The sequence below is a fragment of the Falco biarmicus genome, chromosome 5 (genome assembly GCF_023638135.1).
Source record: "Falco biarmicus isolate bFalBia1 chromosome 5, bFalBia1.pri, whole genome shotgun sequence".
NCBI classification, from domain to species: domain Eukaryota; kingdom Metazoa; phylum Chordata; class Aves; order Falconiformes; family Falconidae; genus Falco; species Falco biarmicus.
The window spans coordinates 68,907,171-68,924,970 of NC_079292.1; the positions used below are offsets into that span (position 1 = coordinate 68,907,171).

General features: G+C 39.8%; 2 protein-coding genes across 2 annotated transcripts in view; one reads left to right on the plus strand and one right to left on the minus strand.

Annotated features, from left to right (window-relative positions):
• DCP1B (decapping mRNA 1B) overlaps window positions 1–11,178 on the minus strand; it is a 47,278-nt gene extending 36,100 nt beyond the window's left edge. The window contains exons 1-3 of the mRNA XM_056339743.1: window positions 10,656–11,178; window positions 9,546–9,586; window positions 6,987–7,114 (exon numbers count right to left, since the gene is read on the minus strand). Coding sequence (XP_056195718.1) covers window positions 6,987–7,114; window positions 9,546–9,586; window positions 10,656–10,808 — 322 coding nt within the window. The 5' untranslated portion in view covers window positions 10,809–11,178. The remainder of the gene's footprint in view (window positions 1–6,986; window positions 7,115–9,545; window positions 9,587–10,655) is intronic.
• Window positions 1–17,800, plus strand: part of CACNA1C (calcium voltage-gated channel subunit alpha1 C) — a 486,917-nt gene that overhangs the window by 4,526 nt on the left and 464,591 nt on the right. The window lies entirely within an intron of this gene.

Below are 17,800 nucleotides of genomic sequence, written 5' to 3' on the forward strand. Positions count from 1 at the left end.
TCTGAGTGTAGGTACAAGGAAGTCTGTAAACTAAGCGCTTTACAGAATCTCACATTAAAAAAAAATAATCATAATCACTATGCATTTGATAAGCAAGTTTCTTCCTGCTATTTATTTGCTTCTCTCAAGAAAATTTGTACATGACAAACTATAAAATAATTAAATTGGACACAAACTGTAAAACAGGTTTAAAAAAAATAAAAATGCATGTAACGTGACAAAGCTTATGCTATGATGTTAATTTTCTGGGCTTAGAATCAGCTCTCTACAACATTAGTATATTTTCAGTATGTATATTTTCCTTTTAAATTTAGAAAAGAGAAACAGTATCTATGCCTAACGTGTTAGCATTCTAATGCTCTCAGCAAAACTGAGTTTTCACTTAAGGTCAATAACATCCAGGCAAGATAATAGTGACCTCTGCTGCTGTTCTGTCTTGCTGGATGCATGATGAATTTTTATAATGCTGATCAAAGGAGAGAAAGTAGAATCGGAAGAAGGAGGAGTGAGTTGTTTATTTCTCTGAGACAAAAATGTTTCCACGGACATAACCTCAGGTAAACCACAAGCATGAACAAATGGCAGTAGTCAGTCCAGGCAAGATTTTAAAAAACAGGCTTTAGCCAAATCTGTTTAGTAAACAATAGGCTGAGAAGAACATACTTCTAATGAGGGCAGGGTCCTTCTGCCAAAATTACTTCAAATTTCTGTAGTTTGAGCTTTCACTTTTCAAACACTTTTTTCCACATTGACAAAAATTTTTCAAAGAGTTTTACGCTACAGAAATATTTTCTTCAACAAATCGTGCAGGTTCTAGCAGACCAGAATAATAATTCTGCAACCAAACTTAATCTAAAAAAACCTGTTTTTAAGTTATTCAGCTGTGACAAAAACACTGTGTTTTGTTTAATGATGCAGCAACAGAAAGCCACGTAATATTTCTGAATCAGCAGACCACTGAATTTAAAGAAAAATAATACAAACTGAATGAAATTAAAAACATCTAAAGGTATTTATTTCAAAATTCAAAAAGACCAATGAGCATCTGGGGAATAATCAACTGAACACACATTTCAATTTACTGTGTTCATCCTGTTTTGGTGTTTGGGTTTTTTTGTTGGTTTTTTTTTTTTGTTATTGGACCAGCTACTGTATGTTGCCCCATAGGAGGCTAATAAATAAGGCTCTCCATTTTAAATTGACAGTTTTACCAAAACCAAAAAACAAACAGCAACTCTATTACATCATAAAAACAAAATCCCGAAATATCTATTTTGCCTGTCTCAATGGAAACAATTGAGCAAGTATTTGTTTTTTGGTCAATATGCAGAAGGCTGAATCTAAATATATACAGAAGTAAATTTAACCACCAAATTCTGGTTTCATTCTCAAAAATCATTTCAGAAAAAAAGACGAAATTTAAAATTCTGAATTACAGAATATATAATGTAGTATAGATTTAAGAATCTATTTCAGGGTAAAAAAAAAAGACACTATAGTATCCAAAGGAAGACTGTTTTTCATGACATTTGTTTTTACGTATCACACAAATTCTACTGCTGTAGTCTCCTGCTTTCCCTTCAGAAGTAAACTTCTAATAGTCTTCAAACTAAGATGTTCTTCACAAGAGAAATGCTATTGCAGGGTAATGGGTTTTCAGAAACACCTACAGAAATGGGACACTTGTTACCCATTTAGTATACTTTACCAGGATGTATTTACTTAGAGGGGTGAACTGAAACGAGACACAATCAGCCTCCAAGAAGATGAGCTGTTCTATTTGAGAGGGCTCTAGGATGGTGTAACATAGAACTTAAGAATGAAAAATGTTAGTCTGAGAAAATATACACCATTAACTTTTCCTAAACATTTTACAATCACTTGCCCCCAACCATATATTAAAACTAAATTATTATGACCTACAGGGGAAAAAAACCCCAAACAACCCACAAACAAAAAACAAAACTTACGCTATTTCTTTGGACAGCTGGCAAACTTCCCTCTCTCTCCCATCCCATCTAGTGGATAGCTTTGCAGTGTGGGAATCCGAGAAAATAATACTAAATTTTTAGGGTTCTGACAGACATATGATGGCAGGTTAAACTGGACAACTGAAACTAGTGTGAGGCTATATATGTATCACATGTGTCTAGACAGTTTTACCAAAACCAGGCATGTCTGGTCTGCTTTTGTACCACTTCCTGAACCCCTGCAAAATCTCAAGTTCAGTGGAAAAATGTCGCATCTGACTAGGAAGCTTCATTCCGTTTCAAGCTTAGGAGATGACATGATCAACCTTGCTACTAACATGGCACAGAAACAAAAACTAACTTCTATGCCCAAATAGGTACAGAATCTAGTCAGATATAGAGTATTCGTTGATCTGTCACACAATTTCTTTCTCCACTTGCTATAGCATAAAATCACCCAATTACCCTGTATCAGATCATCATCATCATAATTAGCATACTAACTATTATAAGGTAGGATCTTGTATTTTTTTTTTGGCAGCTGAAATGCTCAAGGTGAAGCTAACTCTTGCAACTTAATATTCAAAATTCTCTGTGTCCTGTAAACACAAAAAACAGTATTCAGTGATGAAACAATAAATTAGTCAACTCAAGAAATAATTCACTGCCCCAAAACACACCCATATACAGCTGGTACAATATATACTTGGGAATAGTTATGAGTAAATTATTATATAGCAGATCAGTGCTAAAAGACGAAAATGAAGTTATTTTTACCAGTAATTTACAGTTGTGCATTTCTTCTGAACTTTTTGATATTAATCAGCATAGTCTTATGCAACAGGCTCTAAACACTGGTTTTCACAACAAATATCACCAAAGAATAGGGAAAAAAGTAGCAATTATGTAGTTAAGATTACTCAAATACAGAACTCAGGAAATTTTTTAAAACCTTAAAATCATTAGATGATCTAAACAAAAACAGAACTATTGTTTTGCTCTTAGAAAGAATCTGAAAGAACTTTAAACAGTTAAGATTAAAGGTCACATTGAAAATACCTATACGATCCATAAACCTTCTGTTTCTTGGTGGACATGGAATTCTCCTGGCATTAAAAACCCTAATTTCAGCTTCCCTCCTGGCTTTGAAATTAATAACTTTAGCTCTAGCCTAACATACCTCCCAAACTAATCTTTTCTGTGAAAATACTGGATCAGTGCAAACATTAACTGGCATGGATCTCAAATCCAGCCTGAAAAATCCTGGGATTAGATTGTAGGTGTCTGCAACACGGTGTTTAGACAGCATTTCAGCTTCAGATGACCAAGATCATATGGAACAACAGAAGTAATATAAAACCCAGTAGAGTAAAACCTAAGATCAAAACATTCCTTTCCTTATTTTAAGAATTCATAAAACTTGTATTTGTTGTGTATAATTTTGGAAAGCTTTTTCTATTGTAATCATATACTGGATGCAAAGCAGTCTTCACAAAATGATAGCTATAACATGACAACAGGTTGGTGGACTTGTCTGGTACAGAAGTACCACCTTTTCCTGCCAAGAGCATTTATTTTAGACTCTGTGATACAACCAGACATAGCTACTCAGCTGTACTGAAATGAAGTTGATTTCAACAAACATGCAGAGTATTGGAAGAAACAAAACACTGGGCAGGACACTTCTTTATTCCTCCAAATACTTGCTTTTGCATTTTTCTGAAATTTGCATTGTCACAAAACCCAAATGTAAGGCCTGTTATATGGGAAAGCAACTACACCGATTAGAAAAAAAACACAGGAAACTGCTATGTTATATCTAATATGCAGATATGTATGAAAAATAGAGTAAGAAGTAACCAGGTCAAAAAAAAGGTTAGGAAAAGATAACTTGTTTCCAGATCCTGTTAAGTATTACTGCCAAACTGTCCACTGTTTTTCCAAGTAAACAGGTATTATTGAGTACTCCTTGTTAGTATCTGGAAGCAGGAGATGAAAATAATAATTGAAGATTAGGGCCTAAAACCCCCAGTTTTGGATGAAAACTTCTTTTCATAAGGCAGAAGCCTGAAGCCTTAGTTTTGCAAAAATTATAAGGATAATTGTATAATAAAGCAAAACACAAGGAAAATATTAATATAGAAAATTCAAGATGGAAATTCAGAACTGTGTTTGGATGAGACCCTGGTGAAAACAAATACTTCATGTTGAGAAGGTTCCTTTATTTTATGTAGCAAAGGCTTTGAAATACACAGTAAGGAAGAAACAGCTAGAGGTATTTGCATCTCGGTGGACAAATCACCACGTGAACGATCTGTAGGGACCTGAAAAAACCCCTGGAGATGTCAAATGAGGTGGTAAATAACTTTTCTTCTATGGGTCTGTAATGCCAGTTTGCTCTGGAAACACAAACGATTCCATGAAAATCTGAGAAAACAACAATTTTTCCTTTGAAGTACCAAGACATTCAATTTTCTTGAAGAACTACAGATTAAGCCTTTGTAAGAGTATTTTAGGAAGATAATAAACTAGGGGTAACACAATTGATACTAACTGAAATCCTAAGCTAGTGGATCTATTTAGCAGAGCAAATATGAATCTTCTCTCTTTGATCAATCATCTCTTTTGATGAAAAGACATAAAAATTCTTAAATAACAGATACAGATTTATCCATGGTTAGATCGAACAGCTAACTGTGGTAAAAATCAGACCCACAGGCCCAGGCTGAAGATGACTTCATAAAACCAGGAGTACACTGGCTGTGGATGTTATTTCTTTTTTCATGGTTACACTTAAGGAATGATACAGTAAAGAGTGCCATGAGGTCAAGGAGCTATCAGGTCTTGTGGCTGAGAGATCCTAAACTGAAAGAAAGATCTTGTTACTTTCATGTTGCCACTGGCAAATGTCAGCATAGGTGTTGAGGTTTCACTCCAGCCTGCACCTCAGCCCCACACAGCTGCTCACTCCCTCCCCTTGGTGGGATGGGAAGAGAATCAGAAGGGCAAAAGTAAGAAAACTCCCAGACTGAGAATAAAGATAGTTCAATAGGCAAAGCAAAGCTGTGTGCACAAGCAAAGCAAAACAAGGAATTAAATCGCTCCTTTCCATCAGCAGGCAGATATTAAGCCATTTCCAGGAAAGGAAGGTTTCATCACATGTAACATTTACTTGGGAAGACAAACACTGTAGCTCCAACATCCCCCCCTTCCTCCTCCTGCTTTCCCCAGCTTCTATTGCCGAGCAGATGTCATATGGTGTGGAATATCCCCTTGGTCAGTTGAGGTCAATTGTGCCCCTTCTCAAATTCTTGTGCACCCCAGCCCCCTCACTGGTGAGTTAGTGTGAGAAATAGAGAAGGCCCTGATGCTGTGCACACACAGTTCAACAGTAACGACCCTAAAAGAACAACTGCTTAGACAGAAGAACCCAGAAAAGAAGCTCTTCTGCATTCTGCTGTTGCAAAATTAGCCAAAAAGACCTGGACAAGGACATAGGCCCAGCGCAGAGAAGCACATGTTAATACTTATATTTGAGACCCTGCAAATCTAAAATTCTGCCAGCTCTTGGGGAACAAACAGCTTACACCCCCCAAAAGCCCCCAATTTTTCTCCTAATAAAAAGCCAAATGAAACACAGTTTACATGTAGTAATCAGACTCTTACTTCATGCCAGCATAAAGTTACAACTTCTAATTATTCTTTATGCCAATTGTCTCAACAAAAATGAAAAATGAATACATCACATTTCAAAAGGTAGATATTAGCATATACATACATATACTCCTAATGGAATTTCAAAATGAGATAAAAAAAGATTACATATACATAGGAAAGACTCTTCAAAATCAGACAGGGTAACTAGGTCTCATGGTCCTTAAAATGTTAATGTCTGGTCTAGTCTAGGTTTGCCTAGAGATGTCTGCATTTCTTTTCAGTTTCTTTGGGAATTTCAATTCTTTGTCAGCCTATCAAATACTCTCAAAACCAGAAGTTTCATTTAGGCTATTTAAAATGTTAATTTTCTGTTGTTTCTACCACACAGTGTTTGTGAACAATAGGATTCCCTCTTGATATACTTTCCAACTCCAAATTAGTTTATGAAGTAAAAAGGTCTATCAGATTATCAAACTGGGCTGCTTTGCAAGTCAAAAATTTCCTCTGCTTTTACTTCATCCAGAGGGACCACTTCTGCATCACAGTTTACATAAAACATTTTTGCAATCTGCTTTTATGCATCAAGCACAAAGTATAGATCATACTACAGCTCTGCTTCTAAGTACAGATATAAACTCTGTATTTATAACTGCTCATTCTCATATAATTGAAACATTGTAACATCTTTATGTATACCTGCATGTAAAAGCACAGCTTCCTCATGTCTTCCACTTATTTCTGAGTTTGCCCGACACTTGCTAATTCTTGTATAAAAATAATAATGCAAGATAAACACAGAGTCCAAAGCTTTGTCTTTCATGAAGGTTTAAATTAGGCTCAACACTATGTTGTCAAGAGTTACCCCTAATAGTTGAGAAGTAACCTGCCTTCCAACTTGCTGTAAGGATAGTATTTTGGAGCTGGAACAGAAGACAGGGTTTGAAATTGGCTGCATTTGTCTATTTTTACGCAGAAAACCAAGACTACAAATATTATGATGACCCTCAGTAGATCTGCTTTATGGCAAGACTTTCCGACACTGACTAGGGCATATTCAGAACACACGCAATATCTCTGTGAAGTCTCTAAGCTCATTACATACACACGACCACAAAAGTCTACTATTTCTTAGTTAAATGAAGAGATTACTGTTAGAGCACTTTCTAATACTTTCTTCAGAAGTGCAGCATTTTAGGAAGCACTGCACAACTCTTCTCTTTCAGCACATCAAAAAGCAAAATGTATTCCTTCAATTGTCACTCTTAACCAGCTAGTTTCAGCCCTTGAAAGCTGTGGTCTAATCATTTGGACTGCCTTAACCAAGAGACTGAAGAGGAACCCAACATATCACATACTTACGTCTGGCATTTCTGTACAGTAGAAAAGGGTCCTGCAGCTGGAAATCAAGGTCTTTAGTAATAGGTTCTGTTCGATTTTCCATGCTTAGCCTGTTCATAATTGTGAAACCATGCCTGGGAGAAGCCGATCTGAAAATTATCAAGTAGAAATCAAATCAAGTCAAGAAAAAAAAGATATTACTAGAATTTCTTCATCGTATAGTTCTCCAAAATTGTGGTTTTATTTCTAAGAGATACTAGAAAAAACTAATTTTGTTGCCAAGGAAGTAACAATTGATTCTTGCAGTGTTTTGTGCAATCCTTTTAATTATGGCAAACCCTACATCATGTATGAGAAATAACAGAAGCACCATTGGTCTCACAACAGCTAAAGAGAGTATGCCACAGTTGCAGCACTACCATTTGAGGTCCACTGATTTAGTCACCGCATAATCACATCTGCATGTGCACTCTCCAAGTTATAAGGCCTACAACTTCTGAACAGGCAAGATGTTACAAAATGCCACTCCATCCCAGACCACTACCATCATGTTGTTCAAACACCACCATCTACCCTGTAGTTTCTTGCTGGAGCAGGAAACAGCAATTAGAACAATTCAGGCATGGGCCAGAGCAAGTGTATTTTTTAACACTTAGGTTAATAATTGCAGACAGTCATCCCAGACAGGATTTTTCCATACTCTCTAAAGCATAAGAACAAAAGCGAGGGTGGTGAGACACTAGAACAGGTTGCCCAGAGCAGCTGTGGATGCCCCATCAGTGGAAGTGTTCAAGATCAGGCTGGATGGGGCTTTGAGCAACCTGATGTAGTGGAAGATGTGCATATGGCTCTAAATCATTATGTTCATTCATGGGTGTTACACTTCAAGTCACTTAAATGACTTTTATTAATGTCAGCTGTTAAACCTATCATGATCCTGAAAGGAAACATTACTTTCAAACCAAGTATGACAAAAAAGGAAAAAATGATGGCTAAATGTTTGGGAAAAGTGTCGTCTCTGGTAATTGCTAGTGTATGGATTTCTCTATGAAATCCAAAGCACAGGAACCAGCATTATAGGCTTGGAGTCAACAGAAAATTAAACAACAGTGGAACCCTTAACAAGAATCCTTGTTTGCAACAGTCAGTACTTCAAACAAACAAACAGCCCACTTCCACTGGTGCTAACCCAGTTGGAAGTCTGAGTTTTTGACCATTCCTCAGAATTTGCAAAGATGAGAGGCAATAAATAAGTCTGCTCAAGTAAAATGGTCACATTACTCTACACTGTCACAACAGTCATGAGAAGCAACAAAGGCAACACCCATGGTCTCCAACCTACGGTCTATTGGCATTGTCTTTTCCACCGGGCTTTCTCTGTTCAAAGCCACAGAAAATTAAAGTTAAAACTGATGGGGATGGCAGCGTATGATATTACAGCTCAACCTGTTCCATACTGTTGCCTATAGGGCATCCAGGGTAGCCAACCTCTGCTGTAAATGGAAACTTCCTCAGGCAATAAAAAGAACAATGAAAGATCATAGATGCTACAAGTGCCAGGTTACATGTTGTCAGTTCCAGAGTTTTAAAACCAACATACCAGAAAAAATACTACTTCTGGTTTTTGGTACACAACTACTGCTCCACTGCTAGCACAACTAAGGGCTAGTTATTTCCTCTTGTGCTGGTAATTATAATAGCATCTTATCTCCACTTACCTGAAAGCAGCTTAGAAAAATTACTGATGACAATTCTACTGCTGGTACAAAAGAGCTCGAAGGATTAAACCCAGCATTCCCACTTCACACAAAGCTCACAGTCTCTTGGGCCCCTCTATCACTTAACACATAAATCTCTCACCTTCTGAAAATAACCTCTTGCTTTCCGAGTTCTCCTACCAGAGAGATGTTGAAGAAAAAAGTTTCTGCTTTGGTGTCCCATCCCAGCAGCTACTGCAAGACCTGCTTACCTTACTATATTATTTTCCAATTTTAACAAGAGTCACAGGGAAATGCTAAGGCACTAACTTGGAAGACCAAACATAGGGCAGGCTTCACAACAGATCTAACATACATGCTAGAATAAATGCTCTGAAAAGCCACAACCAGAGCTGCTGCTAAAAGCATTAAAAAAAAACAAAACCAAAAAACAACTATCCAAAATGTTGGATGAAATATGCATAAAAACTTAATAGTCAGACACATGCAGTATGGAAGTTTCCTAAGTAGGGAACACAACACTTCGTAAGTTTTATCATTCCCTCACTTTAAGGAATATCTTTATTTATTTCACTATTTGTTTCTTGGGGTCTTTTTTGTTTTTGTTTTTTTTTTAACTGCAAATGCTACATCCTACTTAAAACAACGTAACAGTTTTCTATGGTTTACCCACATTAAGATTTAAATCACATTTGGAAATCTTCCCAGTGTTTTCTTCCCTGTATTTGCTTCTGCCAGTTTCAGTTTCCTTTCACCCTTGAACAAGGGGGAACATTTTACTTCATTCAGCCATGCTCCATCCCAGCTAGCTTTTCCATATCCACAGGTTTCACCCACAGATGTTAAAACATTATGTCCTCACCTTGTGTAAACAAACAGTGTTCCCTCCACATCAGTCTTCTCCTGAAGAAAAGGAAAGTCAATGAAGTTGAAATCAGGGCAGCATTTTGCTAGCCATCAGTGTGCCCTCCTTTAGCTCTGTCTTACCAATATCATCAGTTACACCTCTCTCACCTAAGCCATGAAAAAATAACTAAACTCAACTTCATCGGCTGGTGGCAAGAGACTAGAGCTAGCACAGGTCACCAGGCAGCTGACCCAAGTTTTGTGACAAGATATGAAAAGGCTAAAGGCTCGACATCATGAGACTAAACACTGCGCTCAATTAATTCTCCGCTACACCCGAAGGTGTCACACAGGCCAGATCCAGGGAGAGGATTTTCCAAACGGTGCCTGCCCTCTGGGGTGACCCTCGGTGCCCGCCCTCCGGGGTGACCCTCAGGCCGGGTGAGGAAGAAACCAGCAACAGGCAGATTGTGCAGGTTCTTCAAACACAGGCCCTAAGCTGACCATCACAGTAAACCACGAACTACCTGCAAATAGCCAGAATGTTAAATTACCAAAAGATTCCCCAAATTAAATGTTTTTAATTTTAAATGGTCTTTTTAGTATTCGTAACTCCAACACTCTTTTACACTCATTTTGGTCTGTTAGAGATGTTTGAATGGCAGACGAGCTCCTGAGGCCCATGCCCTAGTTTAAACCCCAGCCTGTACAGCCCTAACATTTACGATAAAATTTTACAGCCCTGACCTTCACGATGGAACTTTTACAGCCCTGCAAGCCTTTGAAAACCCACTTCCCAGGCACCACGGGACTTCCCACAGTCCCCAGACAGCCTGAGCCAGGCCCAACCCCTCACCCATCTTGAGGGCTACCAGGGGCACCCCAGGACACAGGGCCAGGCCAACACCTGGGGCAGCCCCTCAGCACAGCCCTCACCGCCACCCTCCCTCACACCTCAGCCATGACAGCACGCACACCCCACTCCCTGCCCCGAGGAGAGGGGCGGGGCCTCCTTGCCGCCCGCCCCCTGCCCGACGCCCCGCCCCCTCCCGGCACAGGCGGGGCCACTTCTCGTCCCGCCCCGCCCCTCCCGGCAGAGGGTGCGGGGAGGGGCGGTCTCACGTACCCACTCGTTGGCGCGGTGCCCGAACGTGTAGAGCGCCACCTGGCTGGCCACGTCCACGATGCTGCTGATGTAGGGGTCCTGCTGCTGCAGCGCCGCCAGGCTGATGTCCAGCCCCTTGCCCAGCAGGGCGGCCCCGGCCACCGCCGCCGCCATTTTGCCTCCGACAACAACACAGGGTTCCTAGTAGGCGCAACTAATCCAACGCCGAGAGGAAGGGTGGCGGCTCCCACCCCCGCCTGCCCAGTCGGAGCCAGAGCGGGCGGGAGAGTCGGAGCCCAGCCGCCGCAATCGAGCGCCGAGCGCTGGCGGCTCAGGATTGTTGCCGTTGGCGACGGGGCAAGCTGAAGGTCGGCCTGGCGGGGCCCGCCCCGGCGCGGGAGGCACGGAGCGCCAGCCGGTTTCGCAGCCCCTTCTCCGGCAGCGACCCGCGTGCGGTGGCTGGTGCCCCCGCCGTGCTGTCACTATTCGTTTCCAGGCCTCTCCCTGCCACCGGGGAGGCCACAGACCGGCTTCCTTTCCAGAGTGGCAGCTGCGCGCCCGAGGAACAACATGGCGGGAAGCGCGGCCGGGGCGCAGGGCCTGCTCGCTGCGCCGAGCAGGGCGCTCCTGCGCGCCCCTTAGCCTGAGCAGGAGAAGATGTGGGGTGCACCACAGCACGCGCAGCCTCGGGAGAGCAGGGGGGCATACGCAGAGGTGGAGCCGAAGGCACATAAGCTCGGCCTTACATGTGCATGGAAGCATTTGAGTACGCTGGGACTGTGCGAAGTTAACATGTGTGTCTGTAAGGACATGGGTGCTCCCTGTGCCCTCAAACATGCACCACTGCAATGCGTGCCTAGCACCTGGCGCAGAAAGAGAAGCTGGCTCATCGATGAGTATACACAGCCTGTATTTGCTAGCATACCCTCACAGACTTCTGTAGGAACTTAAGGGAAAAAAAATATGAGTGCAGATTAAGCCATCATACAACCCTGGTACATATATATACACACACACATGACAAGCAGCTGAAACACAAACAAGCTCCATGATATGGAGATCCACAAACAGCAGAGGAACAGATGGACAAGACCATGAATTTAGTTACCATATTTTCCTGTCAGACACACATATTTATTATTAATATATTGATATCAACAGTTTACAGAAAATACATGAACTTTATGTGGCATGAAGATAAACTCAATACATACATTTAAAAGATTTGCTTAACCATTCAGCCTGAACCCTCACAGAGATTTTTTTATTTTTTTATTTTTTTTACTTCATCACCTCAGACCAACATAGCAATTTTAGGAGTTATCACTTTTTGTATATGGAAGCAGCAGAGCAATGTATTTCCTTCCAGAGAATGGAATAACTAAAGGCAAAGGTAATGGATGCTATCTTGTTTACTTGTAATATCCCCGATGCAATATATTTAAAAGGACAGAGAATTGATCTAGGGGATGAATACTGCCATTTTGTTTTCTTCCCTCCTTTTCATTCTAGGCCAGATGGAGCCTGTGGGATAGAGTGAGCAGTAGCATCTGCTCCAAGATCAAATGGGCAAGCCCAGATGAAGAAGCTTCTATAGTGTGAAATGGCGATAGGAGAGAACTGAGAGACAGCAAGCTGGGAATCATAGTCTTAAATGTAGGGAAAGCGAGTCTCTTGAGTGGAGTTAAGAATGGTCATGCTCTCAGAAAGGACAGAAAGATAGACTGTTCTTTGGGACTGAGGATAGAATATGTAGGTTCTGTGCAGCCCAGAAAGTCACTAAAAATTGGAATAAGGATCGACAGCTTCCTCTGCAAGCATACTGTGCAAGAGGAAACCTTTATACATACCCTTTTATTATAATCTGCCTCACTCTTCATTCCTCTTTTTCTAAAGCCACCTTGTTTCAGTTGGGGCTGTAATGAAACACAGCTTTAGAGTTTAGAAGTTTTAAAGTGGTTTTGGTATACTCGTGGAAGGAAAATGGCTCTAAGCAGTTCCATTGCAGACCTCTGGCTGACTTACAGATCCTGTAACAACAAGGAAGATATATGGGCTCATGATGAACAAGAAAAACTGCTGACATGCTATGGAAATGACCAAAGCAGAATGGCAAAAAAAGAAAAAGTAGGAAGTAGGAAAGTCACATGGCTCAAGTAGTGAACAGATGCACAATCATTTCTTTTTGCTGATCAGATAGTCCTCAATTGCCAGTTTCCAGGCACACCTAACTACATTCCTCCTTGTGTTGGAGTTTCTCATTCCCATCTCATATCCAATTCTTTGGCAATTCTCCTGCTTACAAAAAGTCCGGACTTGTCACCAAGGCATAGAAGTACCAAACTCTTGTAGTCCCACTCCTGGAGTTTCCCTTTTCAGATGCCTTTGCTCCCTCTAACAATAATACTTACAAAAAACGGTGCCCTGGGGTATGTTTGGTGGGGTTTTTTTTGTGATGGTGGGGAGAGGGTATTGCAAAGTCCCATAAGGAAAAATGTGTTATAGAAAATACGTATTTCAAAAGCTTTTAATTTGAACTGGAAATAGTTACTCATAACTGCTGTTGGGTAGGAGAAAGCAGTATACAGAATTTAGAAGATGTTATCAGCCCTGTTCCAACCAAAAAAGACGTTTGATGCAGAAATAAGGTGTCTTTCAACTTCTTCAACTTGCCTTGTTTCTGTTGTTGCCCTTTTTGTCAGGTCAAGCACTAACCAACACTTGAAGCCTTGCACGTTTGTGATCTTAGAGAGACAGACTGGCTCAAGTGTGTCTTCTGCTCCCTTCTCTTGACATAGAAAGATTGTAGTGTACTGTTTCCTTGAGCTCCATGGAAGGAAACCCAACTGTGACGTTAAATATCTTGAAGTAGGCCTGTCAAAAATTTGCCTGTCTGTTTTTGGTGCCCTGTTTCTGGATGCTTCTTCAGTACTACCTTCCTCCTAGATTACTGCACCCCTTTTTGACATAGCTAGACAGACAGTTCCCTAGCCCTGTATTTTGAGTCAGTGAACCTGTCAAGCTTCTGATCAGGCCTTTTTATATTTTCTGTTGCACTGTGTTGTGGCTTCTGCTGGTTCCAGCTGTTTTGCTATGTAAGTGGGATGTAATTTCTCCTTCCATTTAGCCTGAAGTAAAGGTACTTAATAAAGCCATTAGTTCTGCCCTGCTTTATGGAATCACTTCATAGTAGGCTAAAAAATTTCCAATGAAACAAGATCTTGTTAAGAGAAGCAGTGTGAATTCTCACTGCAACTAAAAAGGTAAGGATGTTTTAGCAAAAATGTCACAGCTTAAACAAGTTAATTCTTTAAGCTGCAGTTATTTGCTTACAGTCAGTAATCCAGTAGTCCATAATAACATAATATGTTTATGAAACAAAATAATTTTCTAGCTTTCAAAATGTCATAATTTCATGAAGTATATAATTATAATGTTGCATTTCTGTCTTCCATCCACCTGGATACTATTCTGTTAACCCCCCCCAAAGACCTATGCCTTTGACATAGTATGAAAGGCATTTTGGGTAGGTAATATCCAGACCAATTTAGGGCAAAATCCATGCAGCGTGATGTTCCTAAGGTCTCTGTTAATAATAAACATCAAGATGGTTAGGCCAAACCTTTTCACAAGAATTGTTCAAACAGATATTAAGCCTTCACATTAAAGAATCTATGGTACTTGTAAAGACTAAGCTGTGCCTCCTACAGCAAATTACCAACACTGAGGATATTTTATGTGAAAATATTTGGTGGCACTGCTGGTCATATGCAACCCCTGTCGCAGGTCCCAGCCGTACAGTCCTGTCATTCTGGCACCTTGGTACTTTACTGGTGCAGGTGCATATGTGGCCACAGCGTGAACCAGTCAGACTGGGTAAATGAACTGATTGAAAAACAAGCATTCATACTGCTGCTGAGATCACAGCCTTGACTGGCTGTTTTCCTACCTGTTCACATTCAGTCCTTTCTCTGAGCAGCAATTTTTTTAATAAACAGCAGGAATCACTTGAGCAAATGTAGTGTTGAGCACCTCATTTGCTTCCCTTCCTCATCTCCAGCCCCTTTGGAGCTGTTACTGCATGGTAGTTGCCTTTTCCTTTTTATTGATTCCCCAAGGCTGCCATAATTTTCTTCTCACTGTGACTGGTGGCATCACTGCTGCCCTGCTAGCAGAAAGGGTGCTGAGGCAGCATTAATAAGCTCCTCTTATCCATACAGGGCCACTTGAATATCTTTGCGTGGTACTTTCCAGCATGCAAGCTTCCTGGGGAACAGTGGGTTGCTCTTGTGGAGCCAGGGTGATCCCACAAGGCTTGGTTACCATGTTCCACATATTTCTGGGGATGTACTTGCAACTTTGCAGCATGGTAGCTCTCACCACTTGGGAACTAGTGCCCCTGTGGTTTGTGCTGAAGGCTAGCTGCATCCCTTCCCAGACACTTGAAATGTACAGTTTTTCCTGCCCACATTTATTACAGCCTCTCAGTAGCTAGCATTAGAGTGCTTTCCTCATGCTCAAAACTTGAAATTGCTGGTTATACTGTTGGACCACTTCTGAACTCCAGTCCTAATGGTTAAAGCAATTTTAGTCTTTTTGTTAGTGATTTATTACTTCCTAAAGGTTCCTTAACGAGTATAGGGTCAGAATATATAGTTTCATCTGGTGCAGTTATTAAAAAAATATCTCTCTGCACTAAAACTAAATCTGGTTACTTTCATTCCATTTCAAAACAACTCTCCTTCCTGTCCCCAAATAAAACCCAGTGCATGCACATATGTGTCTGTAATGTTGCTCCCTGGTAAAGTTTATGAGACCATTTTGAAATTTTCTGCAAATGTTGGTCCACACAAGAATGAGATAGTATTCTTTGGCATTGTTTGTTTTGAAATTCTGATATTATACATACCATGTATGGAATAATTAACTATAATTTACAATGATTCAGTTGAAGGTTGGTTTTATTCTGCATACAAGAGCCTTACCAAAAAATCATTTCTTTCCTTGACTTACATTTTGCTAAGTGATTCTCATAGTAAGAAACTCTACACTTTTTCTTTTGCTGTACATTTATTTGCAAGATACTGAGCTTTGCCTTTTTTGTATGCCCAGCTTCTGCTACTGGCCTAGCTGGAGGAGAACTAAAGGAAAGTTCCCTACTATTGTTAATTGAACTATAGTTTTTTCTTTCTAACTTCCTATGTAGATATTCTTCTGGAGTGAAGATTTATTTTTGATTTAGCTTTAGCCACTTTTCAAAGGGCATAATCTGAGCTAAAAAAAAACCCAAAAACAACTTAATACCAAGAAAAGACTGTTTCAGGAGGAGGAAGGGAGAAGCTGTACCAATATAATTGCTTTGAATGATAGTGTTATACAGAAAAAAAAATTGTTTCTTGTGTACATTTAATCAGTAAAAACTCTGATTTTTATCAGCGTTAGATTTTCAGTGTTTTAGGTGACTGTATGATTTCAGTGTCTTATCTTTCAGTGTCTTATCTTTCAGTAGAGCAGAAATGAAAAAATGATAAACCTAAAAAAGACTCTTCTGCATGGAACATTTTTTCCCAGTTATACTAGTTGATAAAATACAAAGATGTTACCTTTATTCACAGACTTTGCCTGACTTCTATAACTATACAATTATGAGTATGATTCTGTCAGATCTTTTAATAAAATTCTAGATTACATCCTCCAGCCTCTCCCTAATGCTGAATGTTCTAAACATGCGTTGCTGATTTTCCTGCTGTACAAAGTAAAAATACTGTCAAAACTTGATGGCTTTTTTTCACCTTCTTTATTTATTCAATGTAGCAGAAATCACTGACTTCCTTCAGTAATATTTCTCATAAGGTTTAATTTCACAAGTTCCTTTACTTTCACCCACACACAACTTTACAGGTAAAAAAATTGAAACTGGATTTTACTATGAGAAGACAACCATTTTGGGGTCGGTATTTGAGTTCTTCAGTGATTTTATTACCACAACTATATGTGCTTATAATAAATAAAATATTGTTGATAGCCAGTATGTTATTGGCATCCTGATAAACTGCCATAAACTCTTTCTATCCATCAGCTTCATTCTTTGCAGTTGATCAGCTAGACAAACTACCAAAATACTGATGAGGATAGGGCATTCCTGCTGTTTCCCATAGGTTAATAAGATGTAACAGTAATTATATCTTACCAAAGATAACATCTTTCCAACCACTTCTTTCTGGTAATCACCATTTAATTTGGCAGAATCAAACACCTGTAGCTCTAAAAGAGCTGTTTTCCAACTAGTTACAGAGAAGATGGCCTCATTTAATTAATTCCTAATATGAAAAGTTCCATTAGATAATTACATGAAGTCAGGACCTCATTTTTACACCTCACCTGGCATAGGAGCTCTTGATGTATTAAGGAAATGGCATCATGACAAAGATGTGCTACTGTTGCTGCTGTGAAGAAGCTGGTAGCAAGGCTGGAGGAGTACTGGGGCTGAGACTAGCCAGGGGGGCTGGGATGGGGTGCATAGCGAGTTGTGCCTGTGGTGCTAAAGTATCTTATTAGGAAAATGAGTTCTGTAGGTCTAAATCAGCTTTTCTTTTTAGTTAATTGATGAAGTGAGGAGGAGCTCTGAACAACTGTTACACCTGTAGCTGTTACAGTGTCACTTTATTAAAAGAATTTGCATTATTACTGTCTCTACCGACAGAAGTATCTTCTTGGGTTTTGTTGGGGGGTGTGTGTGTGTTGTTTTTTTATGAATAATGTTCGTGTTTATTGAAGACTAATGAAGGATTTCATAGCTTTAGACATAGCATAAGTGAATGAAGTTAGAGTGTTGTAACAATACTGAATTCTAGAGAGCTACAACAGATAAATGATGCTATAAGGAAGGATCCTTAAAACTAAAATAACCAAGCAAGTCAAGTGGGGTTTCTGCATCAAATATTCCCCCAATATTTTTGTATTTTTGATAGCTGCTCATGAAAATTGCCATGGGGAAATTCTTGTGGTGCTGATGGCTGTTTCATATCTGTTCCTGCAGGTGGTAAGAGTTTGTGAAGGTTCTCACAAATGTATCTTTTGCAGTTAAAGTTAGGCTTAAAAGCTATGGTATATGTCTTTTAATGTGAGATCACCTAATTTATAGTACCATGATTTTTATGGTTTTG